Source organism: Myotis yumanensis, unplaced genomic scaffold, assembly GCF_028538775.1.
Source record: "Myotis yumanensis isolate MYYU_CA2020_CCGP unplaced genomic scaffold, mMyoYum1.0.hap1 SCAF_4, whole genome shotgun sequence".
NCBI classification, from domain to species: domain Eukaryota; kingdom Metazoa; phylum Chordata; class Mammalia; order Chiroptera; family Vespertilionidae; genus Myotis; species Myotis yumanensis.
The window spans coordinates 58,769,207-58,796,599 of NW_027223755.1; the positions used below are offsets into that span (position 1 = coordinate 58,769,207).

Consider the following 27,393-nt stretch of genomic DNA (forward strand, 5'->3'; position numbering starts at 1 on the left):
TGCTTACAGAAATGCTGTCTTTATATTCTTTAACCTGTTTTCTTATATCCTGATTTAAAAGACTTACAAAACAAGAGCTATCACTAAACCATTTTAAAGTATATATGACAAAGCCATAAAAAACTTACACTTTAAAATTTATTTTAATAATTGGAATCAGCTTTTATTGTATATTTCAACGATTTGTGAACTTATCCTTAAAGTGAAATTTGGGAGCTTACTAAATTTTAGCATGAATAGATGCTAAACGAAAAACCAAAAATATTTTTTAATTACTTAAACACGTTTGTTAAGACTATTAGTAAAATATGATAGAAATTTGTTAAAAAATGAGCAATGGTATTTAAAATAGCTTATAGGTGATCAATACATTAGTAAGAATTGATTAGTGACCATACAGAAGAGATAATCTTGGATTTTAGAACCTCTGTAAAGTAGATGTGATACAGTTATAGTGAATTATTTGAATATAATGTGACTTACATTTTTAAAACTAAAGTATATAAGTAAATACTTTTAAATTTATGGGACCCCATTAGTGTGTTCTGGTATACCAGTTTAGAACTGTTTGTCTAATATTTCTTGATGAGCATTGATCCTTTGGGTTACTTTTGTGCTGTTGTCACATAATCACTAGATAGTTTGACTTTAACTCCTATGATTCTCTATTTTTTGTCTTAAAATGAACTACTTTTTAATTTTTTTTTTTTTTACTTTTCTCAAAGCAATATTGTGATGAGAGAGCTTGCTCCACAATTTCATATCCCCTGGTCAATACCTTTAGAAGCTGAAGATATCCCAATTGTACCAACTACATCTGGAACTATGTAAGTTTGAATATTTTCATTTAGAAACTTCTTGGGTTTTCCCCATTATTAGTCTGTGCTATTGCAATAAAGATTAAATTTCTGAATGATTATTAGATACTTTACTTGATATGTTTTCATATGGTCCACTTTGCAGATGGAGTAATAGATTCCATGCTTTTACAGGGGTTCTCATGGACTGAAAATGTTTCACATTGTTATAAATAAAATCCCCAAAATGCTTGGATAATTGTAGAACTGTTTAATTAAACCATAAAAATAAAGGAGGTGACAACAGATGCATTACTTAAAGGTTTATAGTGTTCATACAACTTTGGCACGCTTAGCATGTAAAGAAAAAATATAAAGTTATATTTTGAGTTAATTGAACTAATATTGCCAAAGTGTTTCATAATATTCTAGTGAAAGTTAGTGCATGAAACTCACCTATTACTCAGGTGAATTGACCATATTGTTCACATTCACAGCTTAGAGACTTACATTAATATATTAAATATTCTCAGAAGTCCTGAGGAAGGGGGGGGGGGGGGGGGAGACAGAAGTATTTAATTTTGTTTTTAAACCCATATTTCCAAACTTATTTAACACAAATTGAGAATTTCTTTTGTTTTAATTTTAGGATGGAACTTAGATGTGTCATAGCTGTCATACGTCATGGGGATCGAACACCAAAACAAAAAATGAAAATGGAAGTGAGGCATCAAAAGTATGTTTTAAGGGGAATAATTTAATACTCAGAAGATAATATATTATTTTTGATAGATGATTAGCTATTTCAATTACTACATCATATAGAAAAACTGTTTACCACTATTTATTGGCCATTAATATTTAAACCTGTGGTTGCAGACAAAATCCATTTAAAATAATTGTATGTAACAGCATCTGAAAATTATTGTGGTAGTATCCATAAATGACCCTCAGTCTGACCTAGTTTTCATTTATTGCTGTAAATGTGTTCTATTTAATCTTGGTTTATTATTCTCCTATATTGCTCTCTGACAGTCATTAACCTCCCAACCTCTAGAAGAAAATTAGTATGATGAAAGTTTGTTTATTTCTATTTAGTATTTGACATGCAAAACCTGAGCCATTTAATATATACTGAAACATATTTTTAAAGTATATATGTGTATGTTGTGACTTCAGAGAACATATTTCAGATATTTTGTTTTATAATCATACGTTGTTTTTATCATGAGAAACTTATTCACATAATCCAGTGATTATTAGTTTGATATGGTTTAGGGAAATATAAAAGTATATCAATCAACATAAAGAAATAACATGGTATAGTGAAAAAGGGCAAGAGGACACACAGTATTTGAAATCCAAAGAGCCTGAGTCACATATCTATGATTTGTTATCATTATAGTCCCATATCTACTATTTATTATAATTGATTTAAGTATATGGTGAAAATATTAATTATTGCAAATGACTAATAGTGCTCTGTCTTTTTTATAAGATTTTTTGATCTTTTTGAAAAGTGTGATGGATATAAATCTGGGAAATTAAAACTCAAAAAGCCAAAACAATTACAGGCAAGTGCATTTCATTTCTTGTTGAGTTTTAAATTGCTATTGGGAAAGTTATATAAAAATGTAATACTTTCTTAATTAATTTTACAGGAAGTGCTGGATATTACACGGCAACTTCTTATGGAGCTGGGGCAAAATAATGATTCTGACATTGAAGAAAACAAGTCAAAACTTGAACAACTTAAGACTGTGTTAGAGATGTGAGTATCTTTGAACCCCTTAATTTTGATGATGACTTGTAATGTTCTTTTGAAAATATGTGTGACTTTCCTTGTTAGTTTCCTTCAGTTTGATATTTTTACTCTTTATCACTATAGCTGAGGAGAAATTAGTGAAAGCCTATTGAGATTTTTATTCTCACCAGTAAGAAAATAGGTGTTGTATTGAAGGTTATTGTTTTAGTTTTAATTTTAATAAGAAGATGAAAAGAGGACATCAAATTTGGGTCTTCTATGAAGTACTACTTAGTATGAAGTTCATTTTGCTGACTTGACAACAGATTCAGCGCTGTTTAAAAATATAATAATTTTGAACTATGTTTTAGTCAAGTCAAGTAGGTACCACCGGTATTTCTATTATAAACTTTATAATTTTGACCACTTACAAACTTATTTATTTATTTATTATTTCCTTTGTTTTTTTTAAGACACATTTATGTTTTAATATATTTCTATGCTTTGTCATCTCTTCAAAATCATCTAAATTTTGTAGAGAAACTTTTATTTTTTTATTGGTTTTTTACAGAGAGGAAGGGAGAGTAACAGGAGTTAGAAACATTGATGAGAGAGAAACATCGATCAGCTGCCTCCTGCACAACCCCTACTGGGGATGTGCCCGCAACCAAGGTACATGCCCTTGACCAGAATCGAACCTGGGACTCTTCAGTCCGCAGGCTGACGCTCTATCCACTGAGCCAAACCGGCTAGGGCAAGAAACTTTTTTTGTATTATTATTATTTTTTTAATCCTCACCAGAGGACATTTTCTTGATTTTTGGAGAGGAGGAAAGGGGGAGGAGGGAGGGAGGGAGGGAGGGAGGGAGGGAGGGGGAGAGAGAGAGAGAGAGAGAGAGAGAGAGAGAGAGAGGAGAGAGGAGAGAGAGGAGAGAGAGGAGAGAGATGAGAGAGAAACATTCACCGGTTGCCTCCTGCAAGCTGCAAGCCCCCAACCAGGCCAGGAGCAAACCTGCAACCCAGGTATGTGCCCTGATTGGGAATCAAATCCTCAACCTTTTAGTGTACTGGAGGATGCTCCTGAGCCACACCAGCCATGGCTATATTTTCATTTTTAAGGTGCTAGAATGATTACTTTTGCCACAGATATTCTACTAGTATATTTTGAAGAATTCAACAAGGTAATTACAATAGAGGAGGCAATAAATGTAAGGTTAGTTTTTTTCTGTAGATGGATTTAGTTGTTTTCTAGGAGGTCATATTACTGAATGTTGTTCGTTCTGCTTGCCATTTTTATTTTTCAGGTATGGCCACTTTTCTGGAATAAATCGTAAGGTGCAATTAACCTATCTCCCTCATGGTTGTCCTAAAACATCTAGTGAAGAGGAAGGTATGTCATTATTAATGCTTATTGTGTTTTAATTATATGTAGGGACTGTGGTGTTTTAGTGGTGTTTTGTTAACTGCTTTCTATCTAAAATGTAGATTTTATCCTTTAAGTAAAGGGTAGATTTTATTATATTGAAAACTGCATAGAACTTCCCTTTTACTCTGGGGTTGTTTCAGAAAACTTATTTATTTATAACTGAATGTTACTTAATGAGCCTCTTCCTCTTTTGGTAGAAGAGGTCAAACTATATAGGATGAAAGCTCAAAAAGTATGAAAAGACTATTTAAAAAAAATACACGATCAACGTGTTCAAAAATATTTTTCTCCAGAATAAGCATTTAAATATGATTAGTCTTTTCAGAGTAGTCAGCACAAAAGTTCATATACTCATTTACCTTTCAAAAGAAAAACAGGCAGGGGTTAGAAAAGCCATTTTGTGGAGAAATGCAGATGCCCAATAATTACAGTAGGTCCTTGAGTTACGTCGGAGATCCATTCCTACGGCACGCAATGTAACGTGATGTTCGCTATGAGTCAGAACCCACCTACATAAGCACCTACGTCACTCACATGGAGCACATACACAGCAGTAATGACGTGAAAGAGTAAAACAAATTTAAAAGAAAGATAACAATTCCTGGTAAATAAATAGTAAAAAACATAAAGCACATATGTACATATGTCGAAATGACAGAACTTTTTTTTTAATAAATGGGAGATGTCAATGTAACCACGAAACAACATACGTCGAGTCCGATGTAACCCGAGGATTGCCTGTAATATGATAATAATAATAATTACTCTTGCCTATCACATTGCAAAAGTGTCTTCTTATTTTATTCTTTTCTCAAACTGGTAATAAAGAATGCTTATGAGAATATAGCGTGGCAGGATTTCAGTCTACTGGTAGGAGTATAAATTGACGTAACTCTTTGAATAGTAATTTGTCAATATCTGTATATCAGGAACTTCAAAAAATGTTCATATGCTTTAACCTTCATTCTACTTATACGAGTTTATCCCAAGGAAATAATTGAATATTCAGGGGAAGATTGATCTATTGGGATTTTCAAAATGGCATTATTTATACTAGCAAAAGTTGAAGTTATAATTATCTTACATGCAAACAGAACTTTGACTATGTTGATCTTTATATTTTTATTAGAGGCCTGATGCATGAAATTCATGCAAGAGCAGGCCTTCCTTCCCCCCCGCTGCCAGCATGGGCTTCCCTCTGGCAGGCACCCTTGACCAGGCTTCCCTCACAGCCCTGGCTTCGTCTAGAAGGACATCCGGTCTAATTAGCATATTATGCTTTTATTATTATAGATTTTAAAATTTGATGTGTTCTCTTATACTGGTGATTAATAGCAATAAGCCTAATTTCTTTTACCTTAATCTTTATGATAAAAACATTCCATAAATAACTAAATTAAAAGTCAGTTAATTAAATGTTCTTCTATAAATTAATATTGGTGTGCATGGTAAAACACAACTATTAACTAGCCCCAAGGGAAAGGGTGATTTTCTATTACTTCTAATGAATCATCAAGTTGTCTAAGCACTTATATTGCTGGTTTTTAAAATACCTTTTTTTTTGTAGCATAACAGAACTTAATACAGGACAGATCAAAATTAAGTATAGAAATTACTCACTTATGGTACCTTCTCTAAATCTGAGAAAATACTTGGTCTGGGACATATAGAGATTCCACAATTCCCAATTTTATTTTATTTTATTTATTTTTTAATTACAGTTGACATACAGTATTATATTAATTTCAGATGTACAACATAGTAATTAAACATTTCACAAGTCTTAACTTTAAAAGCTGCTCTTGGCTACATTTTTTTGTATATCTCACCTATACATTTACAGTATATAATTAATTTAGGCTCTGTCATTTCACATCTTCCTAAAATTTATACAAGTCACTGATTCCTAATCATAGAAAAGGGATATATCTTCTTCACTTCAGCTCTTGATATAAAGACAAGATCTGGATCCCATCATCAAGGAGCTCTTAATCTAGCATGTGTAGCACAATTACATACATTGCTGTCAAACAACTATGAGACCAGTGAGGGAGAAGCAATACTTCCATTCAGAAACTCGGAAAGAGCCTTATTCCAAAGAATGGGGGAGATTTTGAGATTTTAACAGGTGGAATAAGGGGTATTTCTGGCAGAAGTCTACAAAGAGAGGTATGTTTAAGGAACAAAGGGCCACAAAGAAAAATTAATCTTGAAACACATGTTTAAAAGAAACAAATTTGACATTTGCTTTATCCATTTACATGTATCCTAGACAGCCGAAGAGAAGAACCATCCTTACTTTTGGTTTTAAAATGGGGAGGAGAACTAACTCCTGCAGGCAGGGTCCAGGCTGAAGAACTTGGAAGAGCTTTTAGGTGTATGTATCCTGGAGGTCAAGGTAAATCTTGGAGTTTCTCTAATTTGGTTAAATGTATACATTGTGTTTTCATATCTTTATGTACTTTGAGACATTAAATGTTTATAGAAATATAGTGAAATAAAAATATAGCTTAAGTGATTTGAGGATTTATTTTCAGGAGATTATGCAGGATTTCCTGGTTGTGGATTGCTTAGATTGCATAGTACCTACAGACATGACCTCAAAATATATGCCTCTGATGAAGGACGCGTGCAGATGACTGCAGCTGCTTTTGCCAAGGTATAAGTCAATGTTTTTAAAATTATTAGAATTTTTATCTCATATTGCATTTTAAAACATTTTTATAAAGACAATGTTAAATTTACAAATCTGAAACTTTCAACTAAAGCCCTGAAATGACAGTGACAAACTATATTAGTAATAAAGTTTGTTTATTGTAAATAGTTTATACCTTATAAAATTCAGCATGTAACAAAATAATTATGATACTTCCTATTATTTTATATAATAAGTTTAAAAACTGTGTTGGTTTTACTTAATATGTTTAGGGGCTACTGGCACTAGAAGGAGAGCTTACACCCATCCTTGTTCAGATGGTAAAAAGTGCAAACATGAATGGTCTTCTGGACAGTGATAGCGACTCTTTGAGCAGTTGTCAGCAACGTGTGAAAGCAAGACTTCATGAAATACTTCAGAAGGACAGAGATTTTACTACTGAAGATTATGAAAAGGTGGGTCTTAACAAACTCTTTTACATGTGAAATATTATACACACAGAAAAGTACAAAAACATACACTTAGCCTTTATTGTATTGTATCATATAACCATCACCATCCAGACAGAGAAATAGAACATTGCAACTACTCTAGCCTCTGTGTACCCCTATCCTGATTGCAACCTCTCTTCTGGCTTTTTATGTTGCTCTTTTTCATAATCATATCATTGGATAAGTCTGCATCTCTAACTACTATAGTTTTAGTAGTTTTGGCTGTTTTTTAAGCCTCAAATAATAGAATATGTTTTCTTTTATGTCTGGCTTCTTTTACTCAATATTGTTTATGAAATTCACATGTATTTTTGAGAATTTTAATTAGTTAATAATCATCTACCTCTGTGTAGTATTTTATTTCAGATGTTGGTGAACTTTCTCTGTAAAAGACCAGATAGTAAATGTTTTAGGCTTTGAGGTTTATATTTGGTCTTTTGTTGCATAATCTTTTTTTTTTTATTTTTTTAAACCACCTTTGAAAAATGGACAAACTATATGGGCTATGTCACTGGCCACATCTGCCCTGCAGGCCTTAGTTTTACCCCATGTTATATTTATGAGTATACTACAATTTACATATGCTTCTATTATTGCTATAGTTTTGGGTTATTTGATTAATAATGCTATGACTATCCTTGTGTGGGTCCTATTGCATATGAGCATATGTCTCTCTTGGATCTATTCTAGGAGTAGAATTGTAACCCACAGTATGCTTATGTTTCAATATCAGTAGACGATGTCCAACTGCTTTCCGAAGTCATTGGCCCAATTACACTCCCATCGAAATTCCTTGAGAATTGTCATTGTTCTACATAGTCTCTATTCATGTCATCTTCAGACTAATCAATTTTGACCATTCTGGCGGTAGATGTATAGAAGTATTTCATTAGATAATCCTCTCTCCTAAGGACTTCTCTTCAAGTCTCTTGTCTTTTTGTTCTACTACTTGTCTGTGTTTTTCTTTTTGAGTGGTAGAAGTTCTTTATATTTCAGATATGAGCTCCTTCTTATATATACTACCACCTATTCTGAGCCTTTATTATATCTTTTGACAAACAGAAATTCCTATTTTTTATGAATCCCAAGTTCAATTTTTTCCTTTATGGTCAATGCATTTTAATGTATTGTTTATATCTTTTTCTAACCAGAAGGCATTAGATATTCTTATATATGATCTGTAAGCTTTACTGTTTTGCCCTTCATATTTATCTGCAGTCCAGCTAAAATCTTATGCTATAAGGTAAGGATGTAAATTTGTATTTTTTTCCCTAACTATATGTTTTCCTTGGTGCCTCAGCATGACATACTGCAAAGACCATCCTTTCCCCATTACTTTATAATATCACCTTTATCATATATGTTCGTCTGCTCTTTTGTGGATCACAAATCCTACCTAGTTCCTTCTTCAAGCTTTTCTTGGCTTTTCCTACATTTCCATATATATTTTTAAATAATCTGGTCAGAAATTCTGTTTGGATATTGATCTACATTGCATTAAACCTGTAGTTTGTGAAAACTTACATATTTTTAAAAAATTGTACAATTGTAAATGGTATCTCAGAGTTTTATTTTCTAATTGTTGCTGTTATGTAGAAACATTTTTAATATTGACTTTATATGCATCAATCTATTGAACTTATTTATTAATTTAATAATTTATCTGTAGATTTTTTTTGATTCTTTAAAAGCATATCCACAAAATTTTTTCTTCCTTCCTATCTTTATATGTTTTTATTCTTTTTCTTACCTTAATTTAGTAGCTAGCATCTTCAAATTCATGTTAAATAGAAGTGGCATTTCTTGCCCTAGCTGGTTTGGCTCATGGATAGAGCTTCGGCCTACGGACTGGGGGGTCCCAGGTTCGATTCCAGCCAAGGGCACATGCCCAGGTTGCGGGCTCGATTCCCAGTGGGGGACGTGCAGGAGGCAGCCAATAAATAATTCTCTCTCATCATTGATGTTTCTGTCTGTCTCTCCCTCTCTGAAATCAATAAATTAAAAAAATATTTTTTTTAAAAAGTGGCGTTTTTCGTGCATGCTCTGAAAAGGAAAGCTTTTAACACTTGTCTATTAAGTGTGACGTTTTCTGTAATTTTTTATAGCTTCTCATTTCAGTATGAGGGAATTCTATTCTGTTCCTATTTTGCTAAGATTTTTATCATGAAAAGTTATTGATTTTTATCATTATCTTTTCATCTATTGCATCGTATGATATTTTAGAATGAGACACTACTTTTGTTCCTAGAGTCAACTTTTTAATGTATTTTTTAAAAATATATACCACTGGGTTTACTAATATTTTTGGTTAGGAGTTTCATATTACGTTTTTTATATCTTTGACTGCTTTTAATATTAGGATTGTACTAGACTCATAAAAATAGTTAGGGGATCCTATTTAGGTGGAATAGTTTGTGTACTTATGTTTCATTTAACGTTTGGTAAAATTTACTGGTAAATCCTATGGTAAATTTTATTGGCATTTTCTTTGTGATAAAGTTTATAATTATGAATTCCAGAGTAATTTAGTAGGTTCTAGTTATTATGTCATATCAGTATTAAGTTATATTCTTCTAAACATTTATAATATACTATATAAGTTCTTTGTAATGTCTGAAATATCTGTAGGGACATCCTGTTTGTTTTATCACATGATACCATTTTTCTTCTTTTTAAAAAAATATATTTTTTATTAACTTCAGAGAGGAAGGGAGAGGGAGAGAGATCAAAACATCAGTGATGAGAGAGAATCATTGATTGGCTACCTCCTACACACCCCTGACCAGGGATTGAGCCTACAGCCTAGGCATGTACCCTAACTGGAAATTGAACCATGACTTTCTGGTTCACAGGTCAATGCTCAACCACTGAGCCACACCAACCAAGCATATTATTTTTCTTCTTGATGAGTTTTGCCATGGTAAATCCATATTTATTAATTCTTTCAAAGACCTAACTTACAGATTTGTCAGATTTGTTGGCCCTCTAAATTATGCACCTGGTTTTCATTTGATTAATTTTTATTATTTAATGTCTTATTCCTTCTATTTCTACAGTTTTATTTTGCTATTTTTCTAATTCTCAAAAACTAATGTCACTAGATGGATCCTTATTAAGTCTTGAATCTTTTTTAAAATACATGCTCTGGCCATAAATTTTTCTTTATGCATTGCTTTAACTGTATTCATAAAATATAAAGGTTTATGCAATTTGGGACATTTTCTCATTTTCTTTGTGATTTCTTTTTTGGTCATGGGTTATTTAAAAGTATATTTTTAAAATTTCCAAATCTATTGCATTTTAAAGTTATACTTTCATTATATCTAACTTTATATCATTTTGGTTCAAATAAAAATTCCTCTTGGTTTCTTTATCTATTTTTTCTTGCTTTACTGTTGTGTTAAAATTTCCAAATGTAATTGTGTATTTTTCATGTCTCTGTAGTCCTCTCAATTCTGGCTTTATCTCTTTTGATTCCATGTTTTTAGATGCATATAAATTTAGAGTTGATATATTTCAATCAGTACTTTTTGCCTCAAAGTTTACTTTGTTTGAGACTAATATAGCTACAACAGTCATTTTCTTTTATTTGGTGTTTGCATAGTATACCAGATTACTTTTAATCTTTCTGAAACTATATTTCTTAGATATAGCTCTTAAAATCTGCATATAGTTGTTTTTTAAATAATTCTTATGAAAATTTTGGTTTATTCTCTCCTCTCTTGCTTCATTAGAATTGATACTTTATTTATTTTTCTGTTAGTTTGACATTTTTGTTTGATTTTACTGTTTGTTTTGACATTACCCCAGAGCTAGCAGTAGGCTTCTGTGACTTCTAAAAGTTGAATGTTTACATCATGCTTTTACTCTCTTCCTGGACAATGCAAAGACTCTAAAGAGTGCTTTTCAAACTTTAACTTGCATAAGAATTGTCTGGGGCCTTATTAAAAAATGAAGATTCTGATCCATCATATCTGCAGTGGGGAATAGAATTTTGCATTTTTAATAAGCTCCCAATTCATGCCAATATTATTGGTCCTTGAACTATATAGCAGTAAGGCCCCAAATCATTGTAACATTTGCTCAGCTAGCACCTTACATGATACAGTAAGTAATGTCGTTTATTTTTATTCTGTATATTTTAAACCCCACAGTGTGTCATTTTTGTTATCCTTTTATACAAGCAATATTTATTTAGATTTACCTATAAATTTACCCTTAAATTACCTTTTTTCTTCTTTCTCAATTTTAGAGTTTCCATTTAAAATCGTTTTCATTCTGTTTGGAGAGCAATATAGTAAATCTGTTAGTATCACCCTATTGGTGGTGAATTCTTTTTTCCTTGCCTAAAGGTATTTTTATTTCAACTTTTCTCTTAGGGTATTTTTTTCTTGGGTATAGAATTCTAGGATGGCACTTTCTTTCATTGCTTTGAAGATATTGTTTTACTATCTTCTAGCTTTCAGTGTTTATCTTGAGAAGTTAGTTGTTGATCTTCTTATTGCACCTTTGAAGATAACGTTTAAAAATAACTCTGCCCTGACTGGTTTGGCTCAGTGGACAGAGCGTCAGCCTGCGGACTGAAGGGTCCCAGGTTCGATTCCAGTCAAGGACATGTACCTTGGTTGTGGTCACATCCCCAGTAGGGGGTGTGCAGGAGGCAGCTGATCGATGTTTCTCTCTCATCGATGTTTCTAACTCTTTATCTCTCTCCCTTCCTCTTTGTAAAAAATCAATAAAATATATTTTAAAATAACTTCTTTTGGCATAATTTCATCTTTGGTTTTCAGCAGTTTTTCTATTTTATGTCTAGATGTAAATTGCTTTTTAATTTTTCCTGCTAATAATTTCTAATAGGATTCTTGGGTCTTTTGTTTCAGTTTTGGAAAATATTTTTTTGTTTTTTTTCCCCTGTTGCTTTCTTCTGGGTCTCCAAATATATGCTTGCTAGAACTTTGTCTTATCCATTCTTTTGATTTTTTTTTTCATCCTTTTTTCTCTGTGATTTATTCTGGATAATATCTTCTAACCAGTCTCTAATTTACTAAATTTATCTCTGGCTGTATCTAATGTGCTTATAAAGTCAGCCAGTGTATTTTTCAATTTCAGAATTTCTATTTGCTTCTTTTTTATATATAATATTGTCATTTTTTAATAATATGCAATTCTTTGATAACTTTCAATGTTTTCTTTTATCTTCTTGATCATAGAAAGTCTCTTTTTTTTAGTTTTTGATAATTTTATTACTTAGAGTCTCTGTTTCTGTTGTTTATTCTCCTGGTTGGTATTCATGATGTCCTGTTTTCTTGTGTGCCTGATTATCTTTAATTATGGGTGAATACTTTATTTGTGGAAATAAATGGAATATTAACATCTTCCAATAAGGTTTTTTATTTGTTCCTGCTCTATGCCTTTGGACATAGCAATCTAAGATTGCCTTAATCCAGTTTCAGAACAGATCTTTTTGGATCAGCAGTTGACCTGAACCTCATCTGCAGTTGTTGGTGGATTGGTTTGCTTCTGATTCATTCTCACTTTTTTGAGGCAGAGTTTACCAGTGTTCCACCTTTTGAAATCTTGGACTTCACTTTTGTTCCCTTAGCCTAATAGGACTATTAAAGATTTACTCCACTTCTCTGCTGTCTATTCAGGATCAACAAATGTCTCCAATTCAGAAACAGCCTTAAATGCCAGATTCACTCTCTGTATGAGTTTTGGTTCTATAATTCTTTTATTATATTAACTGGAGGCCCTGTGCATGAAATTTGTGCATGGGGTTGGGAGGGTTCCTCAGCCCAGCCTGTGCCCTTATAGTCCAGGACCCCTTGGGGGATGTCTGGGACCCCTTGCTCCTTACTGCCCACCTGCTCGCTGCACCTTACCACTCGGCTCGCTGCTCCTTAGCGCTGTGGCAGAGGCAGGAGAGGCTCCTGCCACTGCCGCTGTGCTCACCAGCTGTGAGCCCAGCTTCTGGCTGAGCAGCGAGCGCTCCCCTTGTGGGAGCGCACTGACCACCAGGGGGCAGCTCCTGCATTGAGCATCTGCCCAATGGTGATCAGTGCACATCATAGCGGCCAGTCGTTCTGGTCGTTCCGCCATAATGGTCACTTAGGCTTTTATTATATAGATTCTCAGATACCTCAAAGCAGAAGTATAGAAGTTCTTTGCCCAAGATTTTTACATATTTACAATGGTTAAATTAAGCTGAACTACTAGTTCGTCATAATAAGAAGTGGAACTCTACACTTTTTATTATCTGTAGAAACTTACTTGATGGAATTAAATAATTTGCCAAGCTAAGTGTAAAATCTAGAATTTGAAACTATGTTGTCATTAATGACTTTTGTTGACTTGTAAAAAATCTTATCACAACGGGATTAGCATGGTGTTTCAGAGCATCAGCTCTATAGCCAGACTACCTGCTTTTTTATCCCACTCGTCACATACTGGTGGTTGATCTTGGACTTAACCTCTAAATACCTCAACTAGAAAAAAAGATTATTATAATAATAGAGCCTTAGGGTTATTACATGTAAATAAATATGTCAAATTGTTAGGACAATATTTGCTCATATTGAGTCAACAAATTGTTGATGTAAGAATAAAATGGCATTGTGAGTTACAGTACTTCTGCCATATTTTCTCTGATGATGATCTCATAATAGCGAAGGTTTAATTTTTTTAACATGAAATTTGAGTTTTTTGCTTCATTCTTAATCTTATTACTATACAGTGTGGCCATCTTAATTTGTGGTATGGAATTATTCTTCAGTTTTGTATATTGTTATTTTGGACAGTTGTGCACAAACAGATGTAAAATATATACTTTATCCATTTGTAGCTTACTCCATCTGGAAGCATTTCTCTTATTAAATCAATGCATTTAATTAAAAATCCTGTGAAGACCTGTGACGAAGTTTATTCTTTGATACAAAGTTTGACTTCTCAAATCAGACATCGCATGGAAGATCCCAAATCATCAGGTAAATATCATGTTTTTCTTAGAGCATAGCACAAATAAAAATTGCTATTTGTTTACTATAAACATTTTAAAATAAGGTGCAATAATCTTAAAAAATAAAGCTCATTCTACATGTAGTTGTGAGTTGATGTATATCCAACAAAAGAATAAATAGCGAAGTTATAGTTGCTTTTTTTCCTTTGACAGCATGAAAGAAAACATTCTTATTTGGTTCATTCTGTAGTGTTCCCAGATAGCTAAACAGCAAATAGGCAGCATAATAAACAAGAGCAAACAATAAGAAGGTGACTTGTCTCTGGCTCTGAGACTAACTTGATTAATAACTTGGACAACCTTGTAAGCTTGGATTGCTTACTAGTTAAAGTAGATTTTTGAATTGTTTAATTTTTACGGTTTCTTTCCGGTAATGACTGTCTACTCTGTTAGTTAAGCGAATCTAATAAAATAATAAATAATAATATAATTAAAGTAAGTTAAAATTCAGAATTGAAAATTTATTAGCTTTGAAGAGTTTTGTATATAATTCTGTTTCTTACTATTGATGTGTGTAACATATGGAAAGGTCTTTATAAACCCAAGTTTTAACCTACATATACCTTTATTCAAGTCTACAAAATATATGGTTGTTAATAGCTTATGCCTATGGTAATATTTCCTAGCTCCTTAACAATTTTATCTTTGACATTCAAAAAAAATTGCTAATTATCAATCTTTTAGTATATTCTTAATTTGATTTTTAATTTTAATATATTAAACATTTCATGTTGTTTTAGATATTCAGCTTTACCATAGTGAGACATTAGAGCTTATGCTACGTAGATGGTCCAAGTTGGAGAAAGACTTTAAAACAAAGAATGGAAGATATGACATTAGTAAAATCCCTGACATATATGATTGTATAAAATACGATGTCCAGCATAACGGTTCCTTGAAATTAGAAGACACAATGGAATTGTATGGTCTTTCAAAGGCATTAGCAGATATTGTTATCCCTCAGGTAAGTAATTCCTAGGAATCAATTTTCTTAGTGTTGTATAGACACTTTACAAATGTCTTCTCAGTGGATAAAAGACAGCTGATTTTCATGTTCATTTAAAACCTGCAACTTCAAAAAGGAAACTAAGTAATTATGAATTTATATTTTGAACTTTTTATTTATTATATGAAATTATTATTTGATTTTCTAATTGTTTGTAATGACTTTTTAAAAAAAATCTTTATTGTTGAGAGTATTTCAGTTGTCCCCCTTTTTGCCCCCATTGTCCCCTTCCACCTGATTCCTGCCCCACCCCAGGCCCTCACTACCCTATTGTTTGTGTCCATAGGTATATGCATATATGCATATAAGACCTTTGGTTAATCTTCCCCACCCCTCCCCTCTGAGATTCATCAGTATGTTCCATGTTTCCATGCCTCGGGTTCTATTATATTCATCAGTTTATTTTGTTCATTAGATTCCTTGTTTGTTTATGTTGATTTTTAGATTCAATTGTCAATAGATATTTATTGCCATTTTGTTCATATTTTTTATCCATATTCTTCCTCATCTTCTTCTTCTTTCTCTTCCTCTTCCTCTTCTTAAATAATATCCTTCAAACATTTCATGCAATACTGGTTTGGTGGTGATTAACTCCTTTAACTTTTTCTTGTCTATGAATCTCTTTATCTGACCTTCAATTCTAAATGACAGCTTTGTAGTGACTTTTTAAAATTTAAGCATTGATATTCCTAAAGAACAATAATACACTAACAAATAAGACAACTAAAACAATGGAATAAATTACTTAAATATTTATTGGGCAGCTATTGTACATCTACCAGTCCTATGCTGTGGAGATGTGTGGGGAGTGGGAGAAAAGGGTAGCTGTGGCCCTATTTAAATTTTAAAATTCTTTATGGGAAAGTATTTTGAATATAATATTTAGAGGTCAAGATGTAAGTAGTTATTGGGAGAGGGTGTTCATGGGTCTTTTTTATAATATTATAGGAAAATAAAGTAAAACCAGAATTTAAATAACTAAAATGCAACTAAGCAGAGAATCAGATTGATAATAAAGAAGTGATAAGACAAGTTGAGGTAAAAGATAGCTTAGAAGAAAATAGTTCTGAATGCCCTTTTGGCATCTCCATTACTAAAAGATTATTTCTATATTATACCAGGGAGATTGGACTAGATCAGACATTCCAATGTGAACCACAGTTAAAAGGCAGAAAGAATGAAATACATGAAAAGTACAAAGATTATGAATAAATGTAGCCTCAATTAAAGCTGTTCTGTAAAAATTGTTAAAATATTACTCTCCTTCTGCTAATATTCACAGAAAGTCCGGGAAAAACCTAAAAACTTTGAAAAACTAGGAATTCAGACAGTTTGAAACTCACTTGTGGTTATTTGTGTAAATGTTAAAGATTAGCTTATTCTTCCAGCATGAAAGAGCAACTATTTATTTGTTTGGTCAGATATATCATATAAACAACTTTAGGTGTAGTATATGAATCAGTTATTTGCAAACATGGATTCTTTTTAAAAGAATATGAAATATTTCAGACTTCAAGAATATGTCTTTGGACCTCACTTTTAAAAATACTCACTTAGGAACAAGGACTTTTGTTGACTAACAACTTTTGTTTACTAAATTAAAGAATTTACTCTGCAATTTATTGTTAACAGAATAAAATGTTCTTTTTTTTATAATCGGTATTTTAAGATTACCATCAAAGTGAACATACTAAATTCTGCTGAACTCAGTATTAGTTGCAAGGTATATAGAAAATCATTGAGCTAACACTAAGTTACTGAATCAGCATCCATCTTTGTTATGAAATTCAAGATAGAGAATTCATTCAAGCTTTCTTATAAAAGAGTCTGAGAAGAATGGTTACTGTTAATTCTGGTAAACGTTAGTTTGTATTGAAAGCATAAATAAGACCCTGACTTTTTTTATTGTTTTGGATTGCATTGACATTAGTTCAGGCTCAGTACATCTTAGTTACTCTTACAATGGAGATGATTTAAAAGTATATTTTTTAACAGATAAACTATAAATATAAGACCCTCTTAAGTCTTTATGTTGCCATTATGCATTTTTCAAGGTAGATTTTCAGTATATCTAAATGTATCACAATGGCTAAATAAATATACAAATGATTTGTTAACATAATCATGTTGTGTTAACATAATGCTAAACATTTAGGAATTGGGAATGAAAAGTTGCTTTCCAAGAATTGGGATCAAAAGAAAATTCAAGTATTAATGGTGTTTTAGATAGTGTCTTCTATTTTTTGTGTATGTATTTCTGGTATATTGTTTAAATGAAGACATTTCCAACCATCTCCTTGTAACTTAAATATTTATAATGGATATTTTAAAGTACTGTAATTAGAAGAAACACTAACGATCAGAAAGATTAGAAAAGATTTGAAACATCATTTGTATCTTTTAAAGTTAATTTGTAATGCTTACCTATTCTCAGTCTCTATTACAGTAGTTGTCTTTTAATGATGCAGTTATGTTAAATTTTACAATAGTCTGAGAACTTATTTAAGACATTTCAGAAATTATTTTTCTTGGATAAATTATTTAACTTTGAAATCTTGTGACTCTTTCAGACAATAGTTTGCCTAAGGTTTCAGGGATCAAAGTCTTATTTTGAGTAAATTCATGATTAAATTTTGGTAAATTAATAAGTTTAAAAGCAGAAGTATTTTTACATGCTTTCTTGGATTTCTCAGATTATAAATTGAGGAGAGAACAACTTGTTACTGACCTTCCTAACTTTTTAACTTGATATTCCTTATTGTGGCAGAAACCTGGGATTTCTACTTTTTAAATGGAGGATTGAATTCAGTTCAGTAATATTATTTTGCTTTATTACTTTAGCCTTCATGAATCCAAAACCATGGACAAAATGCAGGCATTTTCAATCCCCGACTAAATAACCTAAAATTATAAATACATTTATAGTAATTGTAATGAAACTGTAGTTTGAAGTGGGAAAAAAAATGAAAATTTTACATACACAGTTCCCCCTTATTTGTGGCTCACCTTCTTTGATTTTAGTCAATCATGGTCAACTACAGTCCAAAAATATTAAATGGAAATTTTCAGAAGTGAACAATTCATAGGTTTTAAATTATCTGCCATTCTGAGTAGCATGATCAAGTCCCTCTCCAGAGACTCCTGCCGAAGATGTGAATTATTTCTTTGTCTAGCATTTCCACACTGTATATGCTATCCATTACATCAGTCACTTAGTAGTCACCTCAGTTATCAGATCTACTGTCACTGTATCGCAGTGCTTGTGTTCAAACAGCCCTTACTTTACATATAATGGCCCCAAAGCACAAGAGTAGTGATGCTGACTATTCAGATATGCCAAGAAAAAGCATAAGGTGTTTTCTTTAAGTGGAAATATGAGTATAGTGCAATAAAATATTGTGAGACAGAGAGAGACCACATTCAGATAACATTTATAATAGTATGTTGTTATAATTCTATTTTATTATTAGTTATTATTACTCTCTTACTGTGCCTAATTTATAAATTAGACTTTATGTATGTGTAGGAAAAAATAGTATACAAAGAGTTTGAAACCAATTGTTTTCAGGCATCCACTGGGGGTCTTAGAGTGTATCCCCAGCAAATAAGGGGGACTCTTGTATGTAGTTCTCATACAAATAAAAATATTTCAAGTTTAGAAACCTGATGACTGAGTCAATAATGTAAAACTTTGACTTGTTTAGAATATACTAATTTAAATTAAGAGAGTGACACTGTGTGCAAGAAAAATGTATAAACATATATTCTGGTGTACAAAGTGTTCTTCTATAAAAATGTGTTTCCATTCTTATATTGAATTAATTCGTATATCTATACAGTGTATATCTAAGCTTAAGGTTGACAAACATGGTTTATTGCTTTTAGTTATCTTCACAATTAAGCATATTTCAATTATGGTAGGTATTTTTGCTATAATAGAAACAACTTTTCACTTTTTAACCAGTTTAATCCTGAGGGATCCTGTTTTTAAAATGATACTTTAGCCCAGCCAATATAGCTCAGTGGTTGAGCATCGACCTATGAACCTGGAGTTCACTGTTCAATTCCTGGTCGGGACAGATGCATGGGTTACAGGCTCAATCTCCAGTGGGGGGTGAGCAGGAGACAGCCTATCAATGATTCTCTCTCATCTTTGATATTTTTAGCTCTCCCTCCCTCTCCCTTCCTCTCTGAAATCAATAAAAATATATTTTAAAAAAATAAAAATGATACTTTAAAATAATCATGATGGTATGGTGATAAGAACATCTAAAGACTAAGTTTGGTATTAAGATTCTCTTCATTGAGATGGCACATATTTATTGAAGTTCAAAGACAATTTCTTTAATTATTTGTAGATTTTGACATAGAGAAGCTTCATTATAATCACATTTGCCATGTGATGTCCAATGATACTTTCATTAAATATTAACACATAATAAGCTTTCAAATAGCCTCATTTGTTAATTTAATCTGTTCTATTTATGGCAGAAGCATTGTAATAACATATGAGAATTTAAATATCTAACAATTAATTAATTGGTCCTGGTTGGTGGTGGCAGATGAACAAAATGTCACTAATGTCACTGGTGAAGGGAAAAATTTATCCTATATAATAAAAGCCTAATATGTTAAGTGTCCAGTCGTCCAGTCAGCTGTTCAACCAATTAAAGCATAATATGCTAATGATATGCTATGGCCACTCAACCACTTGCTATGACATGCACTGACCACCAGGGGCCCAATGCTCCAACCAGTAGGTTAGCTTGCTGCTGGGGTCTGGCTGTTTGGGACTGAGCGAGATGGGCTGGACACACCCTGGAGCCCTCCCATGGTCCGACCCCAGCTGGCCAACCTCTCACGTCCCTCCTGGCTCCAATTGTGCAGCATTGGGGTCCCTCGGCCTGGCCTGCACCCTCTTGCAATCCAAAACCCCTCAGGGGATGTCGGAGAGCTGGTTTGGGCCCGATCCCACAGGCCAGGCTGAGGAACCCCACTGGTGCATGAATTTGTGCACTGGGCCTCTAGTTTATTATAAAAGTAATATATCTTTCTTAGAAAATAAGAAAATGTAGATAAGGCAAAGAAGTCACTATGACATTATCAACTAGATTTAAAGGCCTTTTCCCATAAATTCATGCAGATAAAATTTTTCTCTTAAATTTACATATAAAACAAATGTTCTTTGTAAAAATAGAACCAGGAAAAGCATACTGTTTTACAACCTGATTTTTCCCCCTTCACTTAGCATTAAGAACTTTTCATATCAGTACAGCATTATATACATAATTATTACTGATGGTGGAATACTGTGATGTAACTTATTTAAAAATATGGATTTTTTTTTCTTTCACTCTTTTTACACATATGTTTTTATCTCAAGACTATTTGTGTAGCTTTAGAAATCTTTTACCAGTTTTCTTCCAGATGTGCAGTGTATGAGAGTATCTGTTTCCTCATGCCTTGATAACAACAAAAATTTCCCCTGGTAATTTTTTTTTTATATATTTTTATTGATATTTTACAAAGAGGAAGGGAGAGGGATAGAGAGTTAGAAACATAGATGAGAGAGAAACATCGACCAGCTGCCTCCTGCACACCTACTGGGGATGTGCCTGCAACCAAGGTATATGCCCTTGACCGGTATCGAACCTGGGACCCTTTAGTCTGCAGGCTGACGCTCTATCCACCAAACCAAACCAGTTTTGGCTCCCCTGGTAATTTTTAATTCCAGCATTTTCCTTTCATTGACTTATACATACACAATTGCATTTATATCCCTTTTACATACCTAATTCACAGTCATCTATGTTGGCAAGATAATTGAACCAACCAAGCTTTAGTTTAAGGGAAATGACCCCAAGAATTTCCATTATCGTAGGTCTTCCTTTTGTAATCAATCAGCCTTTTCTTTATTAGTTTTGAGATCTATTGTTCATACTTAGCTTTGGCCATCGGGGAAGTATCTGATAGCAGGAAGTATCCTTTAAATTCAGATAACCCAGTTTGTACTTAGAGTTGTGCCTATTTCTTTCTCCTCTCTCCTTCCCCTTCTTTCCTTCTCTTGTCCACCTCATTTTCTGCCCTCTTCCTTTCCTCTCCCTCCTCTTATCCCATCAACACACACATCACAGATTTTTCTCTTCTCATATCTGGTCATTTTTTTATCTACTCCTTTGAACTGTAATTTTTATTAGAATTATTATTATTTATTTTTCTTTAAACCTCATATTACAATCTCTCATAAATTTATTTAATGTATAATAATTATAGACATCATGAAATTTGATAATTTTATGGCATTTTTTTGCCCACCACAAATTAAAACTTTAAAAGTATTGGCCAAAGGCTTTATATAATTTGTTAGCCTTTTTAATCTTTGACATTTGAATAGATAAAAATCTCAGTTTCAATTTGTATTTCTTTTCATATGTTTATTGACTATTTTTTGTGCTTCAGTGTTTGTATTCTTAATCCATCTTTGTTTTAGGGTTGTTTCTACATTTAAAACCTAACCTGCCAATTGAGTTGGACTACAACCCATAAAGATTACATTCATCCATTCATCATCCCTTCTTCAAAATAACTAGGTGGTTTTATTTTCAGTACCTCCAAAAATTCTTTCAATTATACTTAACTAGAGGTCTGGTGCATGAAATTCGTGCACTGAGGGGGCGGTGTCTCTCAGCCTAGTCTGCACCCTCTCCAATCCAGGACTGCTGGCTCCCAACCGCTTGCCTGCCTGCCTGCCTGATTGTCCCTAACTTCTTCTGCCTGCCAGCCTGATCACCCCCTAACCCAGCCGTGGGCAAACTACGGCCCGCGGGCCAGATCCGGCCCGTTTGAAATGAATAAAACTAAAAAAAAAAAAGACCGTACCCTTTTATGTAATGATGTTTACTTTGAATTTATATTAGTTCACACAAACACTCCATCCATGCTTTTGTTCCGGCCCTCCGGTCCAGTTTAAGAACCCATTGTGGCCCTCGAGTCAAAAAGTTTGCCCACCCCTGCCCTAACCACTCCCCTGCCAGCCTGATCGCCCCCATCTGCCCTCCCCTGCCGGCCCAGTCGCTCCCTACTGCCGTTCCCTACAGGCCTGGTCGCCCGCAACTGCCCTCCCCTGCAGGCCTGGTCACCTCCAACTGCCCTCCCCTGCAGGCCTGGTTGTCCCCAACTGCCCTCCCCTACAGGTTTGGTCCCCTCCAACTGCCCTCTTCTGACAGCCCAGTTGCCCCCGACTGTCCTCCACTGCAGGCCCGGTCACCCCCAACTGCCCTACCCTGCAGGCCTGGTCGCCCATAACTGCCCTCCCCTGCTGGCCATCTTGTGGCCATCTTGTGACCACATGGGGGTGGCCATCCTGTGTGAGGTCTGATGGTCAATTTGCATATTGCCTCTTTATAGGATAGTTTTGGGAATAGTATACTTAAACAGCTGCAGAAATGTAAACTAGGAGTTGTGTATAGTGTTCAAAAGGCTTATTATAGTTCTTTAATTTAGCAGTGCATTTGTTAGAGCTCTTTGGCATTATACCTTTTTTTTTTCTAATGTCATGTGTTTTCTGCTCAGGAATATGGTATAACCAAAGCGGAAAAGCTGGAGATTGCCAAAGGCTACTGTACTCCTCTAGTTAGAAAAATTCGCTCCGACCTTCAGAGGACACAAGATGATGACACTGTAAATAAACTCCATCCTGTGTAAGAGACTGTACTGGTATTTAAATCTATAGGTGTCTATTTTGGTATACTTCAAATCTAAAATACTTTTTAATGTTCCTTTGAAGTAATTAGGAATGTGTCACTTGGCACATTGTGGAAATAAGGATTGCCTAGGTATTCCTAATAGTTAACTTCCAATCAGGATTCTTTTTCTCTCCAAATTGGGTAAGAGCTGAAGTGAACAGGGAAAAGGAATGTGTGTCATTATTCACATTATTCAGCATGTACCTCGTTCAGCAGCATAAACATTGTGAACTTCTTTAGTACTATGACCTCTGTTATTTTTAGTAGAGGAGCTACAATGAGCTATTGGCAGTGGATTTGACTAATGTTAATTCTTCTTTGACTAATCTCAGAGGTCCCAGTTAGTTCCAATTATTTTCATGTTAAAGGAATATCTAGTAAGATACTCCTCAATTGTGGTTGGAAGAGGCTAGATTTACTTACGGCAGTCTTTCTAATAAGATTAAATTCCATTTTATAGAATAATTTCAGTGCTTATTAAGTTTTGACTATATGGTTGTTTAACACTGCTTTTAACTTTAGGTATTCCAGGGGTGTTCTGTCTCCTGAACGTCATGTCCGTACCAGATTGTATTTCACCAGTGAAAGTCATGTACATTCTTTACTATCTATTCTTCGCTATGGTGCCTTATGCAATGTAAGTAGAATAAGTTATTCCAATGTACTTAACAGATGTTTCCTTGAATTTGTCATCAAATCACTAATGCTTGATTTTACTGTGTAATTTTTTAATTAAATCTTTATTGTTGAAAGTATTACATATGTTCCTTTTCCCTCCCCTCCATTGATCCCTTCAAATAATGAAGATTTGGTATCTAGATTCTTAATCTATTTTATTATTGGGACTTGATAGATTAAGTTATTATTAAAGTTACCCTAAGGCTATTTCAGAGTTCTGTGCTTGTCATATTTTCCAATTCATATGTTCTCTCCTCTTGTTTTGGTTTCTTCTTTGTTCCAACAAAGAATAGCAAAGTGGCATCCCTTGCAACATTGTAGATTCATGGAGCTTTAACAAATGAAATAGTGAGTGAAAAAATGTGGTCCTTAATTAGCAAGGCAAGAGCTTATATATTCACTAGTAACAATGGAATTATTTTTGGAGAGAAGGGATATATCTCCTTTGTAGTCCCCTTTTAACCCCTTTGCAGTTATTTAGAAGATGGAAAGAATGTGCAGGATATAGGAACCAATAGAAGGCCTGTAGTTGGAACATAATAATGAGTGATGGATAGATGGCAACAGATAAGTTTGGAGAGCCAGTGCCTTGGATCATAAGGGGATTGGGAAGCCATTGAAATGTTTTAAGCAGGGAAAGTAAGTATATTTGATTACTTTGTGGACAATACATAGGTGGGAGTAGATATAAGGAAATCAGTTAGGAAGTTATTGCAATGATCTAAAGAAGGATGGTATAGTTTGGACCAAGATAGTGGCAGTTAGAACTAGAGCTTGTTAAGTATACATTGTATTTGGCTGCATTTCTCAAAACAAAAGCTGAACAACTCCATCTTTTAAAAATCTGCTTCCAAATAAAAGAAAAAATGTTACATGTATTTACTAAAGTAAAAATTAAACTCTATACCAAAATGATGTCCTATTTTCTAATTTTTTAAAAAAAATATTAATTTATTTGATCTATAATTATTATCCCAACTCATATTGCCCTTATAAGACCCTGTAACTAATATATACTTATACCCTTGACAAATATCTTCCCAGTTGAAAGTTTTGATGTTTCAATGCGGCCTGGGTAAAATCTATCCCTCTCTAATAGCTTTTTTAAAAAGGATTGTTCAGGAAATAAGATTGAGCAAGGTTTCAGGGAATACAAATAATGAGCCTTAATTAAAGATAAATATCACATGATCTCATTCATTTGTGGAATATAATGAACAACATAAACTGATGAACAAAAATAGAACCAGAGTCATAGAAGCATCAAGCAGACTGTCCAACCTATGACCAAAGGCAGGGGTTGAAGGGGTAAGAGATCAACCAAAGAACTTGTATGCATGCATATGAGCATAACCAATGGACACAGACAGAAGGGGGTGAGTGCGACCAGAGAGAGGTCAATGGGGGGGGAAAGGATACTCGTGTAATACTTTAAACAATAAAGAATTTAAATTTAAAAATAAAAAGAATCATCTCATTAGAACAAAAGACATTCCTATTACTAAGAAAATTCCAAGGGATTTAAGATCTCAAAGAGCAAATGTTAGAACAAAAGATGCTCTAAGTGTTCTTAACACTTAGAAAATTACAAGGGTTTTAGGAGCTCTGTTCCAGAAACTGGGGGAAATAAGAAAATAGTATATTTTATTATTCGACATATGTAATTTTACATACTTAAAACATAATGTCTAGTGATTTTGAATGTAAATAATAATTAATGCATGAACAACAGGAATATTTTTTCTCCTAAATACATTGTTCTAAATTTCTTTAAAGTGATTCAATATTCTTTTTTAATTTCTGTATCCTGACAACATGGAAGGGATATTTAGTGTTATGAATAATCTATGAAGGGATAATTGCAAATATTCAAGGTTAAGTCAGTAAAGCCTACACTTGATTTTGCTTAGTTTTTAATACACCATTCACTATGTTGAAAGCAAAATGATGCATGTTTGAAAAGTAAAAACCAAATTGTCTGTAATAGCTAATAAAACATAAAGATATTGAATGCTCAAAATAGATATCCTTTATAATTTTCTATATAATAAAAGCCTAATATGCTAAGTGTCCGGTTGTCCGGTCAGCCGTTCAACCAATCAAAGCATAATATGCTAATGATATACTAAGGATGCTCAACCGCTCGCTCTGATATGCACTGACCACCAGGGGGCAGACGCTCTGACCAGTAGGTTAGTTTGCTGCTGGGTCCAGCCAATCGAGACTGAACGGGACAGGCCAAACATGCCCTGGAGCCCTCCTGCGGTCCCTCCCCAGCTGACCAACCTCCTGCATCCCTCCCCAGCCCCGATGATGCTCCTGTGAGATTTCTTGTCCTGGCCTGCACCCTCTCACAATCCGGGACCCCTCAGGGGATGTCGGAGAGCCGGTTTCGGCCTGACGGCCACGGGACAACCAGTAGCTATGATGCGCACTGACTACCAGGGGGCAGATGCTCAATGCAGGAGCTGCCCCCTGGTGGTCAGTGCGCTCCTACAGAGCACCGCTCAGCCAGAAGCTGGGCTCATGACTGGCGAGCACAGCAGCGGTGGCGGGAGCCTCTCCTGCCCCCACGGCAGCACTAAAGATATCCAACTGACACCTTAGGCCCGCTCCCTGTGGGCTCCCTGGTTGTGAGTGGGTGCACGCCGGGCTGAGGGACCCACCCCCAAGTGCACAAATTTCATGCACCAGGCCTCTAGTCTATAATAATAAAAGCATAATATGCTAATTACACTGGAGGTCCTTCCAGACGAAGCCGGGGCTGCAAGGGAAGCCTGGGCCCCAGGTGCCAGAGGGAAGCTGGTGCTGGCAGCTAGGGGAAGGAAGACCTACTCTTGCATGAATTTCATGCATCAGGCCTCTGATATATATATGAATTCTTGAATATTGTGTTCAGGAGTATGGTACTAAATTTTATTAAATTTTATCTGTTCATTAAAACCTAGCAAAATATAACTGCAACACTAAATTAGGTATTACATGATGTTCTTATTAATAGTGTAGTATTTCATTTAAACTCATTCATAGTAATTTACATCTAGTGAAACTTAGCTATGCTATGCTAATTTATGTTTTCTCTTATCAAGTTTGAAAAAAAAATATATACATCTTTGTACATATCTCCATCCCAAACACTTAACACACACAGATGCAACTTTTGCTCCAGAGTAGTGCTTAGGTGGAGAGTAGCTGGTCTAATGGCTTGGCATTATAGCATTGGAAGGTGTGAATGGCCATACTGGGAATTGAACCTGCAACCCATTCATGTACCCTGACCGGGAATTAACCAGTAACCTCCTGGTGTATGGGATAATGCTCAACCAACAGCCACAAAGGCTGGGCTCTACTGATTTTTAACTGCCACGCGTGTGTCGTACCAGCCTGTTCTGTGTTTCTGTCCCTCCTATCAGTCTCTACAGGGCTGCTTCTTCAGTGATAGGTTTTCTGTCCAGCTAGATTTCAGGTGGTTCTCAATGATGGCTGTTCAGTAGTTTAGTTGTAATGTTGATGTGGTTGGAAGATATCAGTACCGCTTTTACCTACTCTGCCATCTTGACAGGAAGCCTTATGTTAAGTTACTACAAGAGTTTCTAATACTTCTGATGAGGTGTGTTTTAATTTTTTTAAACATGTTTTTATTTATTTCAGAGAGGAAGGGATAAGAGAGAATCATCGATCAGCTGCTCCTGCACACTCCCACTGGGGATCAAGCCTGCAACCCGGGCATGTGCCCTAACTGGGAATCAAACCGTAACCTCCTGGTTCATAGGTCGATGCTCAACCAGAGCCATGGCAGTCGCACTGATAAAATATTTTTAAAATAATTTACTTAA

At 34.2% G+C, this 27,393-nt stretch overlaps 1 protein-coding gene across 2 annotated transcripts in view; it reads left to right on the forward strand.

The window, feature by feature from the left end:
• The window catches only part of PPIP5K2 (diphosphoinositol pentakisphosphate kinase 2), a 68,227-nt gene that overhangs the window by 19,244 nt on the left and 21,590 nt on the right, over window positions 1-27,393 (forward strand). For both annotated transcript variants that reach the window (XM_070412407.1, XM_070412408.1), the window contains 12 exons: window positions 726-827; window positions 1,447-1,533; window positions 2,296-2,371; window positions 2,459-2,568; window positions 3,845-3,930; window positions 6,239-6,364; window positions 6,504-6,625; window positions 6,895-7,077; window positions 13,955-14,096; window positions 14,869-15,092; window positions 22,707-22,834; window positions 23,402-23,516. In XM_070412407.1, the coding sequence (XP_070268508.1) occupies window positions 726-827; window positions 1,447-1,533; window positions 2,296-2,371; window positions 2,459-2,568; window positions 3,845-3,930; window positions 6,239-6,364; window positions 6,504-6,625; window positions 6,895-7,077; window positions 13,955-14,096; window positions 14,869-15,092; window positions 22,707-22,834; window positions 23,402-23,516 (1,501 nt within the window). The remainder of the gene's footprint in view (window positions 1-725; window positions 828-1,446; window positions 1,534-2,295; window positions 2,372-2,458; window positions 2,569-3,844; window positions 3,931-6,238; window positions 6,365-6,503; window positions 6,626-6,894; window positions 7,078-13,954; window positions 14,097-14,868; window positions 15,093-22,706; window positions 22,835-23,401; window positions 23,517-27,393) is intronic.